General features: G+C 51.5%; 3 protein-coding genes across 13 annotated transcripts; all 3 read right to left on the bottom strand.

The window, feature by feature from the left end:
- Window positions 1–266: 266 nt before the first annotated feature.
- On the bottom strand, window positions 267–4,531 carry SYNE4 (spectrin repeat containing nuclear envelope family member 4). Of its 2 annotated transcripts, none has more exons than XM_070398822.1 (8): window positions 3,853–4,531; window positions 3,511–3,661; window positions 2,818–2,961; window positions 2,426–2,620; window positions 2,094–2,352; window positions 1,271–1,374; window positions 556–614; window positions 267–463 (listed from the first exon to the last, which is right to left on the bottom strand). In XM_070398822.1, the coding sequence occupies exons 1-8, from the start codon at window positions 3,963–3,965 to the stop codon at window positions 289–291; spliced, it is 1,200 nt and encodes a 399-aa protein (XP_070254923.1). In that variant the 5' UTR covers window positions 3,966–4,531; the 3' UTR covers window positions 267–288. The 2 variants fall into 2 exon arrangements, with proteins under 2 accessions (XP_070254923.1, XP_070254922.1); XM_070398821.1 differs by having other exon boundaries at window positions 1,271–1,348; window positions 2,104–2,352.
- A 67-nt stretch (window positions 4,532–4,598) lies between these two features.
- On the bottom strand, window positions 4,599–9,655 carry ALKBH6 (alkB homolog 6). Of its 10 annotated transcripts, none has more exons than XM_070398829.1 (7): window positions 9,570–9,655; window positions 8,721–8,796; window positions 8,355–8,423; window positions 6,915–6,975; window positions 6,394–6,545; window positions 6,098–6,234; window positions 4,599–4,975 (listed from the first exon to the last, which is right to left on the bottom strand). In XM_070398829.1, the coding sequence occupies exons 1-7, from the start codon at window positions 9,626–9,628 to the stop codon at window positions 4,762–4,764; spliced, it is 768 nt and encodes a 255-aa protein (XP_070254930.1). In that variant the 5' UTR covers window positions 9,629–9,655; the 3' UTR covers window positions 4,599–4,761. The 10 variants fall into 10 exon arrangements, with proteins under 10 accessions (XP_070254930.1, XP_070254929.1, XP_070254931.1 ...); XM_070398828.1 differs by having other exon boundaries at window positions 4,599–5,025; window positions 6,098–6,214; XM_070398830.1 differs by having other exon boundaries at window positions 6,098–6,214.
- Window positions 9,656–10,056: 401 nt separating this feature from the next.
- On the bottom strand, window positions 10,057–21,989 carry CLIP3 (CAP-Gly domain containing linker protein 3). Its single transcript, XM_070398820.1, has 14 exons — window positions 21,865–21,989; window positions 21,350–21,555; window positions 18,163–18,302; window positions 17,982–18,075; window positions 17,629–17,790; window positions 17,115–17,233; window positions 15,976–16,212; window positions 13,810–13,945; window positions 13,529–13,657; window positions 12,772–12,915; window positions 12,583–12,706; window positions 12,326–12,390; window positions 11,906–11,978; window positions 10,057–11,589 (listed from the first exon to the last, which is right to left on the bottom strand). The coding sequence occupies exons 2-14, from the start codon at window positions 21,513–21,515 to the stop codon at window positions 11,535–11,537; spliced, it is 1,644 nt and encodes a 547-aa protein (XP_070254921.1). The 5' UTR covers window positions 21,516–21,555; window positions 21,865–21,989; the 3' UTR covers window positions 10,057–11,534.
- Between the last annotated feature and the right edge of the window lie 1,218 nt (window positions 21,990–23,207).

The raw sequence follows: 23,207 nt of genomic DNA, 5'->3' as shown, positions 1-23,207 counted from the left end.
GGAAATGATTATTGCCCTTAATCTCTTGAAACCCAAGAGCTCCCTGCTCCTTCTGCCATGTGGGAACACAGCAAGAAGACAGCCATCTACGAACCAGGAAGTAGGTCCTCACCAGATACTGAATCTGTCAATGCCTTGATCTTAGACTTTTCAGCCTACAGAACTGTGAGAAATAAATTTCTATTGTTTATAAGCCATGCATTCTGTTATTTTGTTACAGCAGCCCAAATGGACTAAAACACATCCTTTGACAAGTGACCATTTATTACATATGTCTGGACTGTGTACTCAGATTGGGGGGGGACCATTGACATAGTTGAGCACCAAGTAAGGTGTCCTGGCCAGTCGGGCAGGAGAACAGCAGGGGCTCCCTGACTGGGGCAGGAGCAATGTGAAACCCACCAAGAGAAGGAAGAGAAGAAGGAAGAAGGTCAAGGGCCACTTGGATACAGGAGTGGGGGCTCTGTAAAGGAAAATGCAGTGTTAAATATACAGTGGGCTGCCATATGAGCCCTGTCTCCCTACACCCCCAGGCCCATCTCCCAGGCATCTCACCCAGAATCTACCTCCAGCATCACATCCTGGAGATTGGAAGATGCTTGACTCTTCTTGTCCTAAGGGTAGATAGTAACCAGAAGCAGAATACATGGAAGGGACACTTAGTGTGAACTTTCCCTTATTATCATAGACCTACAGGGCTGAGCTTATTTCTCCTCCTTTCCTGGTACCCACTTCCTCCCCAGGGCCCCTCATGGGCTTGGAATATCTCTAAGTATAGTGGATGTCTTTCTGTGGCTGTCCTCCAACCAATTCCCCTTTTCCTGGTAACAGGGGCTCAATTTGGTGTGTGGGGAGTGTCAGACTTCCCCACTTTCCTAACAGTACACCTTCACTTCCATGATTAGACATATGACCCAGATATGGCCTATCAGAGCCTTCCATCAGGTTGGCCACTGTGATTGGTTCAGGACCCATGGGGAGCGGAATCAGCCCTGGGACTTGGCTGCTAGTAGGTCAGCGGCATTCTCCTCTTGGGTGGGTAACCAGTAGAAAGTATGTAGCTACTGGGGCAGCCATTTTGCTGAGAAGGAATCCACCTTGGGGAAGTAGAATCTCAAGAGCAAGGGTCTGAGCCCTGATAGCATTAGAGGTCCTGAATTCAACAGTACCTGGACTTTTCAGTAATATGAAAAAATTGCATCCCCTCTTTTGTGTAATTCAATTTGGGTCACTTGCCCAAATTGATATACCTAACTGAGGACCAGCTGACCTGAGACTTCTGGAGCAGGGAGCGTCTTTGGTGACCTACTAAGTGTTTCCGGTGGCTGAGACCCAACATGAATATGTCCTGTGGAGAGAGAGAGTTGTGGGGTCCTGGGACAACCAGTGACAAAGAGACACAAGATTGGGGAAGGGCCAAGATAGACGGTGTCACAGAGATGTGATGCTGGGGGAAGAGAAGGATTTTGGGAAGACACAAAGAGCAGGGCAGAGCCAAAGAACCTGAGAGGAGAAACATTATTCATTCATTCACTCAACTAATATTTAATGAGTGTCTATTACATGCCAGGCAGTGTTCAAGGAGCTGGGGACACAGTGGCAATGGAAACAGGCAAAGTCTGTATAATGTCAAGATGTGGTAAGTGCCATTAGAAAATAAAGTAAGAGGATAAGGATAATATTTGGAGGCCAGAGCAGGCCTCTCTGAAGAAGTGACACTTGAGGGGAGACTGGAATGAAGGTAGGAGGCAAGCTGGGCATGCATCTTGGGGCTTTGAGATGGGAGTGAATTTGGAATGTTTAAAGAAGAGCCAAGAAGCTGGTGTGGCTGTAGCAGATTGAGCAAGGGGGAGAGTGAGAGGAAACGAGGAAATGTACATATAGATGGATGAGAAAGAAAAACTGAAAGAATAAGACAGAGGAACCAAGAGACAAAGGGAGGGAGGGAGAAAAGCACTGACACGCCAAGAGAGAAAGATACAGAGAGAGGCAGAGGGAGAGACAGAACCGCCAAGATCGCCTTGGAAGGGAAGGACCCTGCTAGGAGGTGCACAGAGGTGTCCTGTGGGTGCCCGGGTGGGGATGTCCCCCACCTGCTCTCACCTCAAGGCCTTGTCCCCTGCTCTGAGGGCCCCTGTGGCCACACAGCTCACAGGGAGCCCCTGGTGTCCAGGCTGTCTTTTGTCCCAAGGGCCCGAAGCCCCCAATGTCCCCTGCTGGGTCCCACTCTAACTCTGCAGGAGTGGGGAGGCTACTGGGTTCCCAGGGCCCCCAGATCCCACCAGGTCCTGGACAGTCTGAATCCGCCTCAATCTCCAAATCCTGGTCCAGTGTGTTGGCCTCCTTGAATACCTGGTCAGAGGACAGAGGTCATGGGGATTGTGAAATTGGCACCAGGACTGGGGATCACCAGGTTGGGCCATACCAGGCTGTAGCTGACCAGCTGGGCCTGCAGCCGCCACAACCGCCAGAAGATGCTGTCTAGGTGGGCTCCAAGGGCCCTCAGGACCTGCTGCAAGGATGCCCAGGCCTGAGGCTCACTCCGCTGTGCCAGCCCCTCACTGAACGCCAGCAGTGCATCTACACGCTCAGCTGTCCCACGTAGGTCTGCCTGTAGGGTCTGGAAACACATGGTTGGGCACCACCACCATCCCCATATACACCAGGGGAACCAGAAACCTGGGACCTGGAATTACATGGCCCCCTTTCCTACCAAGATACCGAGAACATGGAGTAAACCCATCTTTCACCCAAGGGAGCTGGTACCCCTCCTGAGGCCCTGCCCACCTCCCCATACCTTGGCCTCCCATTGCCCACCTGCAGCTGGACCATCCCATTCTGGGCCAATGTCCAGGGCCCCAGGCCTCGCTCTAGGTCCTGCAGCCGAAGACCCAGGCCCAATAGGCAAAGGTGCAGGCGGTCCTGCTCAGCCTCCAATACCTCCCAGCCAGAGATAGGGCTCTGGGAAACACAAAGGGCTGAGTCAGTGCCAATGGGCCAACCAAAACCTTGTCCCCACTCTCATTGCCACCCCTCTTTTGCAGACTCCTCCTTTCTGGATGCTTCTCTGAAGCAGAGTCCATCTCTGGCTCTGCACCAGGGCTGCTCCCACCTTGAGTCCTTCCCAGTGGAAGGCCTGGGGACTTCTAGTTCAAAGTCTCAAGGTTTTCAAAGCTCCTAGAAACTTGGGACATGCAGGACCTGAAGGTCTGAGGATCACTCTGCTATGCCAGCCCCTCACTGAACACCAGCAGTGCATCTACTGGGAGGGGGTGATGGAGCTGGATACCCCTACAAGGAATGAGGCTGCACCAGGGCCAATCATGAAATAATTCTCTCTCAGTTTGAAATACTTCTATAATGATTGACAAAGAATCATTTATAGAGTGTCCCTCCCTTCACAGGTGCCCAACACTTTTCCAGAATCATCAATTCATCCCCATGTGGAGGCTAGATTCTAGGGGAAAGAGAGGAGGTGGGGCACAAGGGGCCTGGGTTACCTCAGCTCACCTCACGGTGTTTGCCCCCAGTGGAGTCCTCATGAGAAGAAGGCGTTGGCAATCTGGGGTGACCAGATGTAGGCTCAGTGTTCTTCAGCCCACCCTGTAAGTGCTCAGAAGGATCCAAAGAGCCCTGCCCCAGTGTCCGGGCTTGCTCTGGCCTGGGAGGTAGGAGGCATTGGCAGACCCTTGGGTGAACCTAGGTGCCCATTATCCACTCTAGCCTACCCATCCCCTGCTTCCTTTCCCACATCCCCAGGTGATCACAGCCACAGTACCTCTTACCCTCAAAGTGCCCCGGCTACTGCCATCACCCCTTTAGGACCCAAATTTCAAAAGCCCCAGCTCCTACCTGATTCTTTCCTCTTCAGAAGGGCAGACGGTGGGTTCAGCAATGTCCAGTTCCCTAGGGGCTCCAGGGGGATGATTCAGGGGCTCTGAGTGGGGTCCAGGGTCCAGGGCCATAGTTGGGGGCCTAGGGATAGAGCCAGTGAGAATACTTTGGTCCCAGCCCCAGCCCCTTGGATATCCCAGCTGCAGCCTAGTTCCTCTCTCTCTGGAGGGACTGCTGACTCCACCTTTACCCCATTCCCCGTAGCCCTGGCTCTGGGACCTGCTGATTTTCACTCCAAAGTGAGGAGCACACTTACCCCTCAGTCTTTGTCTCTAGGGACACACTAACTCTCGTTCCGACTCCCAAAGTCAGCTAACTTTAAGGTATCCAGCCTTTTCCTAGACAGTGGTGTCCCCTCAGACATCCACAGGACTCACCCAGGCCCCAGGCAGATGGAGGCCCAGGAGCAGGCTCAGCTTTACCTCCTTTCAAGTGAAACCTGGACCCAGGTAACTTGATGCCAGCTCAGGTGACAGTGGCACAACTTTTAACTCCCTAGCAAACAAGTAACTGAACTTTCTAAGCTCACCCCAACCCACCCAATGGGGTATAATCCTGCCCCCTCAAGAGTCCTGGATTCTGCCCGGCTCATCTGAGCCATTCTTCTGACCCCCAGGACCCACACCATTTAGGGTCCCAGACTCAGCACCTCTCAAGAACACAAGCATCTGTCCCTCCACCCCCAATCCAAAACCAAAGAAAGATTTTTGTTGGTTTATTTGAAATGAAGCCTTTCTGTGGTTCCCACAAAGTTATTGGGAAAATAACTCAGGGGACCCGCCTCTTCCCCAGGGTTTCAAGGTTGCAGGGTTGCAGCTGTCCGAAACTTGATAGTCCGGGAAGCCCAGCAGGTCCTGGGGCCAGGCGTCACTTGCTAAGGAGCAGTCCAGCCCGCAGCACACGGGGCACCCGGCGGATGGTCAGCGAGACACGGGTGCCACGGACCAGGTGGGCTCCAGGCCTTGCCGATGGGCATGCGGCAGCGTTGAGCGGTAGAAAGGCGGTGTCGAGTGGATCTACACAGGCCGCTGCGATGCCATGGAGGAGGTGCGTGTAGGCAGTGCCACGAAGTACCAGGAGGCTGCGGGGTTCCAGCAACAGCGAGGTGGCCGGCCGGGGTGGGGGCCGGGGCTGCGGGGAGTATAAATGGTCAGTGGGTCCCCAAAAGTAGAAGGGTAGAAGAAGTTAGCAGACTTTGAGAGTCAGGAAGCGAGGGTCAGCATGTCCCCAGAGACAGAGACTGAGGGGCAAGTGTGCCCCTCATTTTGGAGTGAAAATCAGCAGGTCCCAGAGCCAGGGCTCCAGGGAACGGGGTGAGGGTAGGGTCAGCAGTCCCTCCAGAGAGGGAGGAATTAGGCTGCAGCTGGGATCTCCAAGGGGCTAGGACCAAGGTATCAGTGGTCACAGGGAACTGGGTTGAGGGCTTGACAGAAGTCAGGAGTTGGGGTGGGCCGGGATGGGGAAGCAGAATGAGGCAGAGATGATTTGGTGTAGTCTGGGTGTATCTGCAGACATCAGGATTTTTGAGGAAACTGGCACAATAGGCAGGATATCCGAGGTAATCAGGAGCATGCAGCACTACAGAGCGACCTAAGAAGCAGCGGGGGTCAGGATGTCCAGGGGGATTTCTGTGAACACTGTAGTGTCAGAAATGCATCACTCAGAGAAAGAGGTCAGGGACTCTGCTGTCATGAGCAGCCCTAGAGGACAGTCAGGCCATCTAGGGAGTCTTTGAGCAGCAAGCCAGGTGCCAAGGTGTGGGAGGTCAGTGTTGGGGTGCTCTGTACAGTAGGCAGAGAGTTAAGATATCTGGAAGGATGTCAAGGACACTCACAAATGAATGGTGTTGGAGTATCTGAGGATATCAGTGTCTGCTGGAGTATTGGGGAACCCTCATGGGGTATGTGGACCTTGGGCTACTGGAGCACTCTGAACATGTGGGCCAAGGGATCTTCAGAGTGTCAGGACATTCCAATCAGCAGGTAGGGGTATTGGGAGTATCTGTGGATATCAAGCTTTCTAGGGCACCCTGCAAGCAGATGGGTTAGGTGTCTGGGAAGACATGGTTGCATTCTATGAGGGACAGGGAAGGTATCTGGGAGGTTATCAAGGGTATCTTGCAGGCAGGTGGGATTGGGGCTTCTTAGAGGATGTGGGATGTGAGAGTGCCCACAAGTGACTGGGGCAGTGTCCCAGGGCCCACCTGCTCTGTAGGGTCCTCATCCTTTGGCTGCCGCGGCTCGTAGAGATCCAGCATGGTGTGGGAGCCCAGGCTGATGGTGCTGACGGTCGGGTAGTACAGTGGCCCATCCTTGTGGGGCTGGGGAGTGGGCACCAGGGCTGGACAGGGCAGGAGTCCACCCCCCTCCCCCACCCTCTAGGGTTCAAGGGGGCCTCCCAGGTGGGGACAGGGAGATGAATGCCTGGTGGGGTGTGTGGCAATGGCCTGCCCCATGATGGATCAGAGATCTGGGAGTTGGGGTGAGGATGTGTAGTTACCATGATGCCCTCCCCAGGCAGATACTGGTTCACAAGGACGTGGTTGGCTGGGAGACCCCCAAAAAGATTGAGGTCAGACACTTTGTCCACGTAGCGCTGAAGCCACAGAGGAAGCCGCTCAGGAACCATCCCTCGGGGATGTGGGAGCCCACCTGGAGGAGGGCAATGGGGTCCTGAGAGCACCTAACCAAGGAGCCCTTGCACCTCAAGCCCTCACTAATGATATCACCAGGTTTGGTAGCACCCTGACCATCTCAGGGATGCCTGATTCTTTGGAGATCACCACCCAACCCTTCAAAGGTTTCCTGATGCCTCAAAGGTTTCCTGGAACATTTGAAAACACCAACTTATAAGGAAATTCCTAATCCCATAGAACCTCTACTGACACTTCTGAATCCTCCTGGCCTTTGGGACCCCTTGAACCCTCAAGGGCCCCCTAATATCTTAAGACTAACCAACCTGAAGTACCTGCTCTAACCCACATCCTTAAATCACCCATGCCCCCAGGCAGGAACACTTACCCCAATTCTGTAACTTCCTCCCAGAGAGCTGAGTCCACTTTGGCTTTGGGGCATTGAAGACCTAGGAGGTGGGGAGGGGGTCACTCATTTTTCAGGACCGCTCTGATTCTCCCACCCAGGCCAACATAGAGGTCTTTACCTGGGGTGGAAAAGGGTTATCTCAGTATCTGTGGGAATGGTTTCCTGAGATAGAGTGTTCCCAAGATTTTGCTGTTTGCTCTTTCCCCTGTGGCAGCTGCTGCTAGCCCCAAAGCCCACCTATGTCTACTGGGATTGAGGAAAGGAACCAGGGCTACACAACTTTGGTCTGAATCTACTTAGAACTCTGGCCTGCATTGGGCTCTTTTAGCCCAGTAAATAGTCTGAACCCTGTAATTTCCTGGGCTATCTCAGAATAGTCTAACTTTTGGGATCTTCTTGTTTCTATTACCTTGGGCGGGGGCGGGGGGGGGGGGGGGGGGGGGGGAGGATGTGCTACACTAGACTATCTCAGCATAGCAAAGAGAGTACTTTGAAAAGTCTCCACTGCCAAGATCCCAAAGTTCTAGAATGAGCCATCTTCAAGAAGTCTATACTCAGTAATCTCCTTGTTCCCTTTATGGTTATGGGGCTGGAATGAGCTATCTCAGCACAAGTCTGTGTTCTGTGGCTAACTTTTTCCTGGGACTCAACCTAGACAAGACTAGTTGGAACAGCACAGGGAAGAACTGTGCTCTATTATTTTTTGTGTGGGGGTGTGTGTGCTCTATTACTAAGGCTCTGGGGCTACAAAGGATTGTCCCAGTGCAAGGACTGACCTTTGTAAAGTTTTCTTTCCCCAAAACCTTAAATAGAATATAGACTGGATTACCTCAGCACAGGTGGTTTGTGTTTAGAAATCTTGTTTCCAAGACTCTGGGTCTATGCTGAGCTATTTAAGCAGAGGAAAGAGTATACGCTGTAGCATTCTGAGGCCTGGGCTTCCTCAGCACTAAAAATTCTTCATTCCCCAAACATCAAAGGCCTGAACTGGGCTATCTCAGTCTATATTTATAATCTCCTTTTCTCTAAAATAGCAGGAGTGGGCTATCTCAGCACAGAGAATATGGGCTCTGTAACTTCCTCGTTTCTGAGGCTCTGGGCTTGTACCGGCCTATTCTAGCACAAGGAATCCGATCTCAATAACATCTTTGTTTTGGAAGTTGGACTGGCCTATCTCAGCACAGGAAATCTGAGCTCCATAATAATCACTTCATTTCTAAGAATCAGTTTGGTTTCCCCTAAGCTTCCTGGGAAAAGCTCTTTCTGACAGGCCCAGTGGGTCCTGAGAGTGAGGGATGGGTGGCACTCTTCTTCCTGCCAGAATCTCCATTATAGCCTCAGGGGCTCTCAAGCAGAAACTAGGATTTGGGGAAGGATCTGGAAAGATGGGAAAACAGACCAGAAGGGCACTGAGGTCACCTGTCGAAGCAAATACTCCTCCTCTTCCTTGGAGATGAAGTCAGGGACATAGTAGATTACAGGTGGTGCCTAGGATGGAGAGATCCCCCTGAAACTGGTGCCCTTTGACCTACACGGGGACCCTAGCAATGATGAGCAGCCCCCTCCCTCTGTAGTGAGGCTCAGGATGTCCCCAGACAGGCCAGGGCCTGAAGTTGAGGGACCAAGGCCCATTTTGGGGATAGAAAGTGGGAGTGAGATAGGGGAAGAATGAACCTGGAGGGAGCAGTCCCAGCTCACAAACCAGGAGTCGGCCTGCCTATCACCACTTTATCTTCCACTCTCAGTCCTCCCACCATCACCCTCTGCACCCCCCGTCCTGACAACCTGCTCCACCCGGAATGGTTCCAGGGCTGGGGCCCTGGAGTCCTGATCATCCGACACCAACTCCATGCACCCGATCCTGTGAGGAGGAGAGAATATGCTAAGGTCACCAAGCCTCCTACCCTCAGGTTATGGTCCCACTTTCTGCTCTATCATGGGTCAGGGCCTCAGCTCAGCCCTCTAACCAAACTCACTGGATTTCTAAAACCTGAGTCCTCAGCCTCTCAAAAGCCACCCAGTGAGCTCCCGGGCTCTTTGCCTGGACACAGTAAGCACCCAGAACATCCAAACTCCATCTACCATGAGCCTATCAAACTACACATATTTGTTCTCTCATGAGAGAACATCCTCTCACAGAGAACATTCTCTGACCCCACTGGGAGCCTTTCTCAAGAGCTTCACAGCCTCTAGGGCTGCACACCAGAACCCCTTTAAACATCTTACCTTGAGACCCCTTCCTAACAACCAGATTTGCAACCCTGGGCCTCGCTCTCCAACAACATTCAGGATGGAGTCCCTATGGACTCCTCCTGCCTCAAGCCCTTTTAGATGCCACATTCTGAACACCCTGTACCCCCAAACTGAATCTCCTCTGACGCCTCCATTCTGTCTCCTTGGATCCCCCCACTCTGGACTCCCTCAGATTTCCCTTCCCGCGCACCCCTTCACTGCAGCGCTCTTGGATCTAAAGCCCTGAGCCTGACTCCTCTCAAACCTTTCTTCCCTGAATCCCCGATCCGCCCGCCCCCTCCCCCTTAACACACACACACACACACACACTCCACACTCTGCGCTCCTCGGACCCCCACCCTCAGACCCCTATTCCCGCCCTCCACCACCCACAAAACTGACCGTCCACCAATGTCCCCACCAATATCCAAATTCAACACCCCTTTTCCTTTCCCAGCCATTTCCTCCCTCTCGTTTCCGACGCAGGAGTCCTGAGACCAATGGGAACTCTCACAGGCCTGCAGGGTCCGCCTTCCACCCAATTGGCGCTCTCACCAAGTATTGTCCCGCCCCCTCACCCTCGTCCAGTGATAGGCTGCGCCTCCCGGCCTCTGAGCCACTGGGGACCCTTCGGTTACCCGGCTTCCTGTGGCACCGACCAATCAGCTCCAGAACCGAACCTGTCCAAGCTGGAGTGGGCCCAGATGGGAGGGGCAGCCGTGGCGACCACAGGAAGAAGATGGGACTCTTACGACTCCCCGCGGACTAGACCGTCCTGTGCCCAGGCCGCGGGAGGCGAGATTGAAGGAAGGACTTCCTCTCTCGTCCCCGCCCAGCAGCGGTGCAGGGGCAGGGCTGTAATCCCCAGTCTCAGGTCCGACACACCGAAGCCATAGAAACGTCTTTATTGAAGCGGGCAGAGGGGTCATGCTGAGTTCTGGGACATGCAGTTAAGGGGTAGTCTGAGCTGTCCTTGATAGTGAGGCCCCCAGTCCGTCCTGGACTCCCTGGGCCTTCAGGGTCTCCCTCACGCTGCTAGTCTGGCCTGGGTGCTGTGACGTCATTTAGGGTCAGTGACTCAGATTTGGTGTTTTGGACCTATGACCAGAACGTGGATTGAAATGGGGGCTCCAGGATTTGGGATCCCCTCAAGGCCTTGGGGTGCCCTTCATGTATGAGATGGAGGCTTTAGGATTTGGGGTTCTTTGGGGGCTGGGACTCTTGGAATTTGGCGTCTTGAGATCCATGACTCAGGGCATTGAAGTCCTCTAGTTTTCAGGGATGAGTATAACTGTTTTGGGGTCTCCTGGTGCCTATGAATAGGACTTAAGGTGCCATGGTAGCCTGGGATGCATGACCTGACTGCAGTCTCCTCCATTCCAGGCACAAGGACGTCCATGATTGGGGTTTCTTGGGGGCTTGGGATTGGATTTTTACATTTAGGACTCCCTGGGAATTTGGGGATCCCATGGTTTGGGGGTCCTGGAAATTAGGGTTTTGGGGTATTCTAGAGGCTGTAGGACTTGGGGGCACATGGGAGTTTGGGATCCCCAGTCTCAACATGGGGGCTCCAAATTTTGGGTTCCCTCAAAAGGGAAAGTCATTACTTTAAAAATAGAGAATTTTCTGGAAATCTGGCCAGCAGAGGGGCTGTGGGCCATGTTGGGTGGGCTTCATACAAGGCACTGGGGGATTCTTGAGGGTGCAGAGGTTAGGAACACTTGGGGGTCCTGTAATTAGTACTTCCAGGACTATTTTGGTATCTGAATTGGAGGTGTCAGTGGCCTGGTTAATGTGTCTCTTCTTCAGGGGTAAGAGCAGGGGTCTTTGTAAATGGAGGGGGTGGTCTCTGATTGCAGTATAAGGGTTTTGGGGTAACTATGGGGAATCACATCTTGAGGGGACTGATGTTAAATGTAACATAGTGACATAAAGGTCTGTAACTGCAGCTCTGAAAGCGTGACCTGTGTTTATTTCAAGGGGATTTGATGGGATCTTTTTTTAATGGGGGAGAGTTCTGGGATGAGTGACTGAGGAATGTTCTGCTGTGGAGCATTATGTGGAGAAGGTCACCATTTGGGGTGATGTGGAAATCTATTTGGGTGTCCTGCTCTGAGTGGTTGAGGATAGGGACTAGCCTGAAGGAGCTACACTCAAGAAATCTTTATGGGTAACATGGGATCTGTATTTGGGCATTTACCATGGGGGACTCTGTTAATGATGGGGCCTCAGTGATTAATACGGGCTGGCTAATGGGGATCTCTAGTCTGGATGTGTTATTGGGAATATCTATCTCAGGGTGACCTGGGGTTTCCTTGTGTCAGGAGATGCTAGAGGGGCTGTCTCTTTGTCAGGTGTCCAGGGCCTCTAAGACTGCATCTCCGCCCTCAGCATCCAAGGAAACCAGCAGCAGAAGAGCAATCTGGAAAGGAGAACCATGTCACTCCTTAATGCATGGATGGGAACATCTGGGTCTGTCTCCCTCAGCTCTTCCCCAAATGTCTGGCCTTGCTGGATTCTGCCTCTACCTGTTTGGCTGTGCCTTCCCAGGCTCCTGTGGAAAGTGTTCTGCCTCCCCTAAGTGTCCCTTAAAAGTTGAAGTCTCCAGAATTTAGTGCAGGGCCTCACTCCCTAAAGACCGTTCCTCGGTAAGCTGACTAGTCACAAGTTTTCCTAACCTCTATTTCTGGCCCCACCCAGAGCCCCAGACCCCTGTGTCCAATGGCCTGGCTACGCACCTGGAGATTGAGTTCTCTGATGCGATGTCCTTTGGGGTCCGGACTGTTGTAAAGGTGCGTTTGGGCTGTGTCACTGAAGGGGAGGCAAGGTCTCAGGTGAGAGGATGATAGACCCACTTGTGCCCTCAATACCCACCCAGACTCTACCCACCCAGACTCCTGGACCCCACATTCCCAATATCCATCTGAACCTTTTTTGTCAATAATATTCTGTGTCCTCCAATACCTACCCATGTCTCCAGTGCCTGCCCAGAGCTTGTTGTTAACATCCCCATATCCTATAGCACCTATCTTCTTGGGGTTCCTGTTTCATCATTTTCCTGGACTCTGTTCCCAGTTTAATACTGGAGAATCTGTCACTAGCATGACCCTTCCTCCTGTCCCCAAACCCTCCTCCCCACATTCCAGCCCCCAACTCACTTGTCACTTGATGTACTTTTTTGGCTCCGACATTGTCCCCAGGGGGGTCAGTGGATCCACCAATCCTGGGGAGATATGAAGAGTGGGAGGAGTCAGAGCCTCAGAAGCCAGGGTCTGACCTGGAGATGGGGGTCGGGGGCCCATGCAGAAAGAGCTCAGGTGTGGGGGTGGGTATCCACACTGTCCTGCTAGTCCAAGAGGAGGAGACAACTGAAGAGGGAATCAGGGTCCTGGGTGATACTTTGAATTGGGCTCACCTCTGGATTCGGGATGCTGGTGCAAAGACTCCATGCTTTGGGGAGCAGGTGAAGTACCGGACACCAAAGACAGAGCCATCATGCTTGCCCGTGGGCTGGTCTAGCTCAATTCCATACCAGTAACCTGAAGCAGAAGAGTGTCAGACCTTGAGGCCCTGCCTGTCTCCCAGCCCAGATCCCCATCCTCACCTGGGGCAAAGTCTGTCTTCCCGTAGAAGCGCACAACCCCTTGCTTCTGGCCTGCTACAAGGACTTGGTCTCCAACCGCAGCCTTGGCTCCCTCTCGCTGCTGCAGGTTGCCCAGAGATGGGGATGATGGGGGCTTCTTCTTGCCTGGGGGTAGAGGGTACAGGCGTGAGGGTAGGATGGGGCTCCAGGCACCAGCCCTGGGGACCCCAGGGCACCAGAAAGCCCCAAGGCAGAAATTCTGTTCTGGCTCTAATCAGGAACTCCAGAGCCTTCCCTAGAGCTGCAGGGCTTTGGTGTGGAGGGAAACAGTCCCAGCCAAGGTAAGAACTGGGAGGGTCCCAAAATCCTTTCTCAAAGCTGAGGATATTTGGGCCAATAGAAAAAAACAGTCACAGAAGTCAGGAACTCAGCCCCGCCGGCATGGCTCAGTGGTTGAGCGTTGACCTACGAACCAGGAGGCCATGGTTCGATTCCCCATCAGGGCACATGCCCAGGTTGCAAGCTAGATCCCCAGTAGAGGGTGTACAGGAGGCAGCTGATCAATGATTCTTTCTCATCATTGATGTTTCTGTCTTTCTCTCCCTCTCTTTTTCTCTCTGAAATCAATAAAAAAAATTAAAAATTAAGAAAAGAACTAAAGGTCATCCTCTAAAATTAGGGAGTTTGGACCTGAGGAGAAACTGAGTCATAGAAGCTGGGCTACCCACAGATTATCTCCAAGACTGGCTCTCTTCACACCTCGGGCTTCCCCTCTGACCTTTGTGTTCCCTTCGACCTTTGCCAGTGACACGGGAGAAGTCCATCCGGGGAGTGCGAGGTGTGGAAGTGACAGATGAAGGGGGTGCATCAGCTGCTTTGGAGATCTTGGACACAGAGGCAAAGAGACCTGGAGGGATAGAGCCTGGGCTGGGAGTTGTCCAAGTCTCTGCGCTATGCCTCTACCCCAATATCACCCTCCAATCCCCATTACCCAGTCAGCCACAGAACTACTGAGTGGACCCCACCCACCACTCCTTTTGGGCCCCCGGTGGGACTGACCCTGCTTGGGAGGGCAGATGAAGTACCGGACACCACCAACACTGCCATCATTCTTGCCCTCAGGTTCGTCCAGCTCCACGCCCACCCACTGGCCGCTGGCGAACTCCGTGGTCCCGCAGAACCGCAGTGTGCCCGTCTGGAAAAACAAGGGAGGATGTGGCTTGGGGAGGCCTTAGGAGGCTATGATAGATCACTGGCTCACAGGCAGTGTGGTGAGGGAGATGAGGGAGCCCCAGACTCAAATCTCAGCTCAGACATCACCATTTACTGGCCATATGACATAACCTCACTGTGCCTTAATGTGCTCATCTGCAAAATAGGAACAGAAACTGTGCCCACCTTATAGGATTGTTATAGAGCTGCCCTGTTCAATGCAATAAATAGCCACTAGCCAATATATGACAATTTAACTAAAATTAAATTAATTACACCAGCCACATTTCAAGTGCTTAATAGCCACGTGTGCCTTGTGGTTACTTCATTGGACAGCATAGTTACATAGTTACATTTAAAGCTCTCAGATCGGCCAGGTGCTGAGTAAGGGATTAGTGAGTGTTGACTTACTATTATCATGTAACTTTGGTCCTGGGACCTCCTGGGTCAGTTTCATCTGGAAAACTGAGATAACAGTCCACCTCCTAGGCTTTGTCTGGTTGAAACACTTTTAATATATGTCAAGTTGCTTAGTTTCAGGGAGTGTGGTTATTATAATAGCATGAGGCTCCTTTACCTAAGCCTCAGTTCTTGTCTAGAGGATGGGCTAATAAAAAGTGCCACTTTGGAGGGTTAGTGGGATCTGAGCAGTACCTGGCACACAGAGAGCACTTAGATGCACCAAGCCCTAAAGGAATTTAGACATTTTAACTAATTTAAACCTCATACTACCCCCTAACATGGGTACTGTTATTAGCTCTTTTGTACAGATGGAGCAACTGATGCCCAACGAGGCAGAATCACTGACCCCAAGCCCCAGAGTTGGTAAGATTTGCCTGAGTAAATCCCTGAGCCTAAGCTCATAACTACTGTGTTATGCTGATTTTCTTAGAGGCAGGGATGGTTATTGCATGTCCTCAGACAAAGGGTTTCACCTCTCTAAGCTTCCTAGAGTCTTCTGGGTTGTAAGATGGGAAGAGTAACTCATCCTGCTTTCAGAATTGTCACATGAATTTAACTAGATCACACACAGCTTTCCAGATGGGACTGGTGCATACAAAAAGATAGGGAACAAAATGTAACTCCTATGCTTTCTCAAGAAATAAAATCCAGATTCCTTCCAGTGGCATGCAGATCTGGTATGATCAGCCCCTGCTGACCTCTCCACCTCATCTTCCATCCTGTTTAGCAGGGCCTCTGTACCTGCTGTGTGCTCTGTCTTCATATTTTCGCAGGGTGAGTTCTTTCCCATCTCAGCTCATACATCACCTCCTTAGAGAAGTCCTCTTAAAACACCCAGCTAAAACCACCTCTACCCTCACCCAGGGACAACTTACTAAATCCAAGCATTGAATGGTTCCCAAAGCCCTCGTTGCCACCAGAATCGATCTTAACTATGGTTTACTTTATTGACTCTCTTTCATTAGAAATGAAGCTCCATGAAAGCAGGGCTGGGTCTGACATAGCCCTTTATCCCCAAGAATGGGCTTGGTCCAGCATGGAGCCTAAGGGACACCAGTAAATGAATCAAAGTTGGAATGCCTGGACGAAGATTCTCTCTGTTCTCTGGACCTTTTTATCTGCTCCCCCTACCTGAGACCCTCTTCTCCTAGCTCACTCCTCATCCTCAAGTAGGTACAGCTCGTGCCACACCCCTGACTGTTCTTCTAAAGTACTGATTACTCTGGGAGCAGAGGTGGGCCCTGACTGGAGACCAAGAAGCTCAGGGGACCCAGATGGAGCAGAGCTTCACTGACCACTCTGATTGTGCTTCCCCATGATAGCCACCACTATCTGGACTATCACTGGCAGTTGATGGATCTGTTTCCCACTGGACTGAGACCTCAACCCAGGTTGGGGCACAAAAGAGGCACTCACAGAACAACTGTTAGGTGAAATAAATGTGAATCAGAGGGTGGGTCAACAAAGGGAAAGTCTGCACACTGCCCAATGACCCAGTCCTGAGGGGTGAGGGCTGAGTCCTGCCCTTCCCTACCCGGTCTAGTCCCTGACCTTCTGGCCATCCAGCAGCACGCGGTCTCCCAGGCGCAGGCCCAATGTGCTGAGCATGAGATTGCCTGGAACATTGTCGTAGTTGGGTAGCGTGACCTTGGGGAGGGCGCAGGAGAGTGGCACGGCCTCCTCCAGCAGTGTTCGTAGCTCCTTGGCCACCAGTGCTGCCTCTGCCTTGTCCAGGGTCATGTCCATGGGGTCTGGGACCACCTCCGCTGGCACCTGTCCCTTTCGGTTCTGAGGACCAATGGAAAGATAGGGACGAGGACTCAGTGGTACAGGCTGCACCCCCACTGAACCCATGCCCCAAGACCCTGGGTCTAAGTGAAACAGAGGTGGGACTAGGTCACACTTTGGGTCAACATGGGACTAAGAAGGGGTGGGACATTAAGGTACAGACCATGTTCCAGGGAAATCCACCCATGAGATCTCAGGCTAGGGATGTCAAGTAATTGGGAGAGGGACTAGGGGTGGAGCTGCTAGGGACTGAAGGTTATGGTCAAGTGTTGTAGGTCACATCTTTAGGGAGGCCATGCCCCCAGAGACTCCAGGCCAGGAATGGGGCATGTGAGGAATGAACACTGAAAATGGGCTCCTATAATACTGAGTCAGTGGTCCAACTGAGCCAATGGGGAAGGAGGTGAGGCAAGACCTCAGGGGTGCAGGTGTCAACCCAAGATATCTGTTCCTGGGATGCTGCAGAGTAACTCATATTAAAGATAGGACCTAGAAATGGATGGGTTGGGGTCAAAGATCATATTGAGGGCTTATGCTGGGCCCAACCCTCTCATTCACCAAGAGTCTCATTCGACTTTCTTCATGACCTCTAAATACTGTCTACATAAGGCCACAACATCAGCCAGGACTGAAAGAAGTCCTTGCTGGGTGACCCTGCCTCAGTTTCCCCATTGTAAAACAGTGCTCCTAATACAGTTCACCTGACATATCATGAACACTAACTAAATGTCAGCTATTATGTCATTTGTTGAAGGTACAGATGATCTTTGTAATGTTTTGAGAGCTTCCAGAGATGCAGGTGGTCAGGGCCCCCCTCATCTTCTGCAGAGGCCTGCTGGCCTGGAAAGGAATGGGGGAGGAAAGAGAAGGAAGATAAAAGTGCTGAGCCAAGGTGGCAGTACCCGCAGCGCCGGGTTGGCACCATGCTCCAGCAAACATTTGGCTGCACCCAGGCACAGGTTAGAGGCAGCGATGTGTAGGGCTGAGCCATGGTTGAAGTCACTGCACGTGGAGTTCACCACTGGGAGGTGGGCGAGAGGAGAGATCTTGGTAAGTGTTTTCGACACTCTAGGTATCCCCCTACCTTCCAGCCTCCATCTCTTAACAGGCTGCTAACCTCCCAGCCCCAGTGCCTTCCATAAAACCGGCCCCTCCCTGCGAGGTCCAGCCCTGTCCTGGGGTAGTGAACCACTGCACCCCATCTCTAATGCCTCTAGTCTCCAGCCTCCTACTATCTCTTCAGTTTAGTGCCCCCTTCCTGCCAAGCCAGGGCTTAGTTTGGCCCCATCATTTGGCATCTCTCCTTCTTCATACCACATCCCCATCCCCAAACCCTGGGCACCCTCCCTCTGCTTCCAGGGCCTCTTCTTTCACTGGGTCCTGGCCTCCCACCCCAGCCTGGACTTCGCCCCTCACCTCGAGGCCGAGCACCCTTCAGCAGCACACGCACGAGGTCGGGCACATCAAAATAGGCTGCGTAGTGCAGTGCGTTCATGTTGGTCCAGCGGCTGCGCAGGGTCACGTCTGCGCCCAGCGCCAGCAGCTGCTGTGAGAGGCGCACTGCCGCAGCAGGGTCCCCTGCATGACAGCCCGGGTCAGTCATGGGTCCAGGGCATGAGGAACTTCCTGGGCCTCAGGGAGGGCAATTTGGAATCTTAGGCTGCGGGTTTAAGATGGGGATCTGAGGACCAGAGTTCTGGGTGGTTTTGAAGGTGTCGGGTCTGAGGGCCTAGGTTTTGGGGCATGTGGTTTGGGGTTTGGACACTCACCGACTCCATGGGCCCCAGCCTTGCAGGCATAATGAAGCAGTGTCATGTCGGTCAGCCCATCACGATCATTCACATGGCAGCCTCGACGCAGAATCTGGGAGTACCAGAGGACCAGGGAAGGTTCCCGAAACATGCAAGGGATCCCCATCCTCTCCCTCCTTAGCTTCCCCAGTGTTCTTACCTCATTGCCAATGACATCAATCTTGTGTTGTACTTGGGGCACCCACTGGCGCACAATGGCGAACAGCTCAGGGATGGTGGTCTGCGGGTCAAACAGAATCTCCTGGCACGCCGGGTCATTGGGGTCGAAGAAGGTGAAAGCTGAAGTGGTGAGAGGTCTAAAGTCATCCAAGGCAAGCTGACCCCCTCCTTCCAGAGGAGCTTTAGGGTTTTGCCTTTAAGACCCTCCCTAAGGCAGGGTCTCAAAGTAGTGGTGCATAGGCCACAGGCATATTCCATGTGGCCAGCATGAGGTTTCAAAGTCAGGAGGTTTCACATAAAAATCTGGATGCCCACTATGTCTTACAAAACTGGAAGACTGAGCAATTCCCATGGAGCAGCAAACACCCCCTCTTGAACAAGAGTGTGATAAGGAGTGTAGCACCCTCAAGTCTGCGTGCCCATGGAGGTTGCTAGTACATTGTTGCCCTGACAGAGCATGGGGACAGTTTGGACAAATTTCTAGAGTAAAAAAAAATAAAAATAAAATAATAATTTAAAACAGAAATCCTAGTTTTTATGAAAAATGTCCCCAAGTTTTCAAATGCTGTGCAGTCCACATAAAATGTATGCATGGTTAGGACCCAATCTGTGGCCAGCCGGGGTGGTGCCCAGAGGAACCTCCATCTCCCCTATTAGACTGATGCATACTGCTCTCTGTAGTAACCTCAGCACCCAGCTTAGGACCTAGTACATGGAAGAAACTCAGTACATGTTGAGTGAGTAAATGAAACATCAGATGATGTAGAGCCCAGAGAAGTGCAGCATAGAAAGTGTCTCCAGGAATCAGCCTGTGTGCTTCTGTTAAAATCCCAGTCATAAAACATCACTCTTTGGCTTAGAATCCTGACCTGGCTCCCATCACATTCAGAATATAGACCACATCCTTCCCTCTGCCTACAGGTCCTGCACAAACTGGCCTGTCTGTTTTCTATTCTCAACTTCCCCTGCATCCACACTGGCCTCCTGTCCTTCCAACACACCAGGCAAATTCCTGTCTTAGGGACTTTGCACTTGCTGTTTTTCTTATCTGGGGCAGCCTTCTCTCAGATCTTCTCAGGGCTTTGCAGGTCTTTGCTCAAATGTCACCTCTTCAGAGAGGCCTCCCCAACCACCCTGTCGAAATCAGCACTTCTGCCCTTCTCCATCTTCTACCCTTTTTTATTTCTTTAATCACAGCACATATCACTACTCAACTTGTTTACACCTCCCTCCCTCTTTTCCTCTTCTTCTCTTTTTTCTTCTTTCTTACTTTCTCACTAATCTCCCTCATTAGGATATAAGTGCTATGTTCCAATCTGCCATGGTCCCCCTACCCATCCACCCCTTTATCCCCAAAGCCCAGCACAAAACCTGGCACAGAGTAGGTGTTCAGTCAATCTCTGCTGAATTAATGTACAAATTTAATAAACAAATACATGAGTTCCTCTTGGAATCCACCTTAGCTCTCTCTCTGTCCTAGACCACATTTCCAGATTCCTTCAACTTCTGTGACCAATCCTGCTTGTTTTCAGCCCAGACCCTCTCACTTCCCACCAGGCCAAAGGCCCTGGCTATATCCAGCTGCATTTCCAAAGGAGATTTTCCAGTTTCCTAGGGTGGACCCCCTGCCCAGACATCCAGATAACTTCCTTATTTTTCTACCAAACTGAGGTTAACTTGTTGCCTCTCTGATCCACCTCTAGTGGGTGATATGTCCCACTAGTTTCTGACCTTCACAGCCAATGTCTTCTAAAAGCTCCTTATATCCAACTCCAGCTGAGCTCCACCCTCTCTACCTTTTAAACATATGATACCCATCACTTCTCTGCTTTTAAACAATCCCTCAAATGCTCTCTCCCAATCACACTTAGAATATATCCGAAGTCTTCACCATGGCCTTTAAGCCCCATTGCCAACCTCTCACCTCAACTGATTACTCCCCAGCTGCAGCTCCATGAGCTGCTTTCTGTTCCAAACTCAGTCCTGTTCCACACCCAGGGCTCTGCACTTGCTGCTCTCTGCCTGGAACTCTCTTTCTCCACTGATTCTCCTCATGCTCTGGGTCTCAGCCTAAATGCTACCTCAACAGCAAGACCCACCCTGACCTCTCTATCTCAAGTTGCTTCCCTCTAGCCATTCTCTATTTTCTTTTTTATTTTATTTATTTTTGTTTTGTTTTGTTAATTCTCACCCAAGGATATTTTCCCATTGATTTTTAGAGAGAGTGGAAGGGAGGGGGAAGAGACACAGAGAGAAACATCGATGTGAGGAAGACACAGACCAGGGATTGAGCCTGCAACCGTGGTAGGTGCCCTTGATCGGAATCTAACCTGGGACCCTTCAGTCCATGGGCTAACACTCTATGCATTGAGTCAAACTGGCTAGGGCTCTATTTATTTCTATCTTTTATTTCTTTCATAGCACTTACTCCAATCTGAACTTACCTGTTTATTGATCTGTTAATTATTCAGTCTCTCCTCTCCTGAGAGAAGGGATCATGCCTAGATTGCTCACCATTAAATCTCTATCACCCAACATAATGCTTGTCACAGAGTAGGAGCAATAGATAAATATTGCTTGATGATTAGATACTTTCAGTTTCTCCAAGAAGAGCCCTCTGAGCTCCACACCCTCCTTCCTCAGAACCTTCACTCCTGCAGTTCCTCCTATGGTCACCTCTCCTGGGACTTCATTTCCCCCAACCCATTCCTGATTAACCCCCAACTCATCCTTAGGTCTCCCTCAAACGTTACTTCCTTAGAGAAACCATGTCTTAACAAACTCTTGCAGTATTTTGTTCTTGGCAAGCACAATTTCTCATCATGTCATGTAATTACATATTTATATTATATTATTATACTTATTTGTGTGGTCATTATAGAGGCCTGTGAATTCTCTCAGGGCAAAGACTGGATCTATCTTGCTCCATGCTGTGCTACCAGCTCCTAGCACAGAGCCAGGTCCACAGCAGACTTTCAGCAAATGTTTGTTGAATGACTAAATGACTAAATGATGTATCATGAACCAATTTAGAGTTATTCCAATTCCATTCTCCAATGAATGAATGAATGAGTCCTTGTGTTTGGAATACAAGAACTCAGCAGCTAAGACTTCTTCCCTGGCCATCTAAGGCTCCGGGCCAGATTCTGGGGTGGGAGGATGGTTACCATAGTCCTTGGGGAGGGGGGCAGGTGCTGAGGGGTGCACAACAGGCTTCTGTCGGCGCTCCTGGGTGGGGCTGGGGGCCTCGGGAACCTCCTCATCCTCCTCATCCTCTTCTTCCGCCTTGTCCAAGAGCGGAGGGGCCATAGGGGTAGGATCTGTCTTAGTCATGATCCTCGGTGGCCCTCAGAGGACGGCCTTCAGGCAAATCCTGGAAGCAGAGGTCAGCTAGAGAGGGCACCCCACAGGCTCCGGCATCCCAACCCACAGAAGCTCCCAGGGCCTCACATTCCCAGCTCTGGATTTGGAGCAATCATAAGGATGCCCGTTACCCATCAGAGGGCCCTAGCATGTGGGCCCAGTGTCTACCACTTCCCGCAGGCCCAGCCTCCCATTCTTCTATCGCGTCAGGGCCCTCAGTCTAGGCCGCCCCCTCCCCAGGTTTGTTTATCTCTGGATGCTGGATGCTGGAGGCTTCGCCCCTCCCCTTCTCCGCGGGCCACCCCTCTACCCATCTTACCTTGGGCAAACAGGGCTGCAGACGAAAGCTGAGAGTGGGGGGACTGGAGTAATGGGGTGTCAGTTTCAGGGGAAGTGATGGGTGAGAAGGAGAAAAAAGCCGGTGGTAGATTGGGGGTAGAGAGGGAGGGGCGCTGAAGGCGCATGCGCGCTGTTATCTAGCGTGGGGGAGGAGATACTGGGAGGCTCCTCACGCTGATGGAAAGGCTGGACGCAGCGATGGAAGGGGACTGACGCGGAGGATGGGGAGAGAAAGGAAAGAAGAGGTGAACAAGAAAGAGGAAGCGAGACACGGAGACGAAGAGATATGAAGCAGAGACAAGGGTAAAGGGAAAGCGGAGTCAGTGCTTTTTGACCCTCCACCCTCATGATGGAGCTTTCCTGTAAGCTTGGCCAGTTAAGGCGGTGTTGGTGGTGATGGGTGTTTTCTCTGTGAGATCTGAGATCTGACCTCTATACGGGATGTCTCAGAGATATGATTTCTATCATCATCATCATCATTCTCATCACAGAGTTTCTACAGCACTTACCAGGCCCAGAGAGGTTAAGCCACTTGCCCAAGGGCACACAGCAAGTAGGTTTTGGAGCAAAGACTTGAAAACAGATAGCCTGGGCTTTTAATTACCTTGCTACAGATCTGCCAACCCTCTCAGAACCTGTATCTTTTTAAATTAATGCATTAATTTATTATTTTTTTAGAGGCATTTTATTTAGACAACTAAAAATAATTAGATGTTCAGAAGCAGTGTACAATGAACAAGAAATCAAGCCAGTTATTGGCCTGTCTCACAGAGACATGGAGAGACAGATGTTGAGGGTAGAAGAAATGTAGGCACAGAGAGACAGGGACATAGATATGGAGGACACAGAAAAATGCAGATGAAGAGAGACATGGGGAAATGGAGAGATAGATGGGAGGACAGAGCAATTGGGAAGCACATGGACAAAGATAAATGTGGAAAAAGATGAGATTGAGAGACAGGGATCAAGTGGGAACAGGGAAGTAGAGAAAGACAGTAAGTCCAGGGGCCCTGGGAGGCTTCATGAAGAGCCCCAGGCCCGAGTCTGAGCTCTGTCCTTGCCCCACTGTATGTCCCTCTTCTGCCCCACCATGATTCAGGCCACAGCCCCAAGCATAAAGCCTCCAAAGGCAGCCACATTGCAGCTCCAGCTGACTGCTACTAACTGGGGATATTAACCCAGCGCTGTTAGATCTGCTGAGCCTTTGGGAAAGATCAGAAATTATTTTAAAGCACTGTTGAAGTCAAACAATATCTGTGGGCCATGTCCAACCCGCTGGCTGTCAGGTTGAGACATCTTAGTTCAGAGGCACTGTGGGGGCTC

The sequence above is a fragment of the Myotis yumanensis genome, unplaced genomic scaffold (genome assembly GCF_028538775.1).
Source record: "Myotis yumanensis isolate MYYU_CA2020_CCGP unplaced genomic scaffold, mMyoYum1.0.hap1 SCAF_18, whole genome shotgun sequence".
In the NCBI taxonomy this organism is placed as follows: domain Eukaryota; kingdom Metazoa; phylum Chordata; class Mammalia; order Chiroptera; family Vespertilionidae; genus Myotis; species Myotis yumanensis.
This window is presented reverse-complemented; position numbering and strand designations above follow the sequence as displayed.

Coding starts and splice junctions, on each gene's coding strand:
- SYNE4 (XM_070398822.1), bottom strand. CDS start 3,965: ATGGCCCTGGACCCTGGACCCCACTCAGAGCCCCTGAATCATCCCCCT. Junction 615..1,270: donor CCCTGCTCCAGAAGTCTCAG/GTCAGCTGGTCC, acceptor ATCTACCCTTAG/GACAAGAAGAGTCAAGCATC. Junction 464..555: donor ATGCTGGAGGTAGATTCTGG/GTGAGATGCCTG, acceptor TTTCCTTTACAG/AGCCCCCACTCCTGTATCCA.
- ALKBH6 (XM_070398823.1), bottom strand. CDS start 9,628: ATGGCTGGGAAAGGAAAAGGGGTGTTGAATTTGGATATTGGTGGGGAC. Junction 8,424..8,720: donor AACCATTCCGGGTGGAGCAG/GTTGTCAGGACG, acceptor TCTCCATCCTAG/GCACCACCTGTAATCTACTA. Junction 4,976..6,097: donor ATGAGGACCCTACAGAGCAG/GTGGGCCCTGGG, acceptor GGAACCCCGCAG/CCTCCTGGTACTTCGTGGCA.
- CLIP3 (XM_070398820.1), bottom strand. CDS start 21,515: ATGACTAAGACAGATCCTACCCCTATGGCCCCTCCGCTCTTGGACAAG. Junction 18,303..21,349: donor CCCCCTCCCCAAGGACTATG/GTAACCATCCTC, acceptor TCACCACTTCAG/CTTTCACCTTCTTCGACCCC. Junction 12,391..12,582: donor CCAGCATCCCGAATCCAGAG/GTGAGCCCAATT, acceptor ATATCTCCCCAG/GATTGGTGGATCCACTGACC.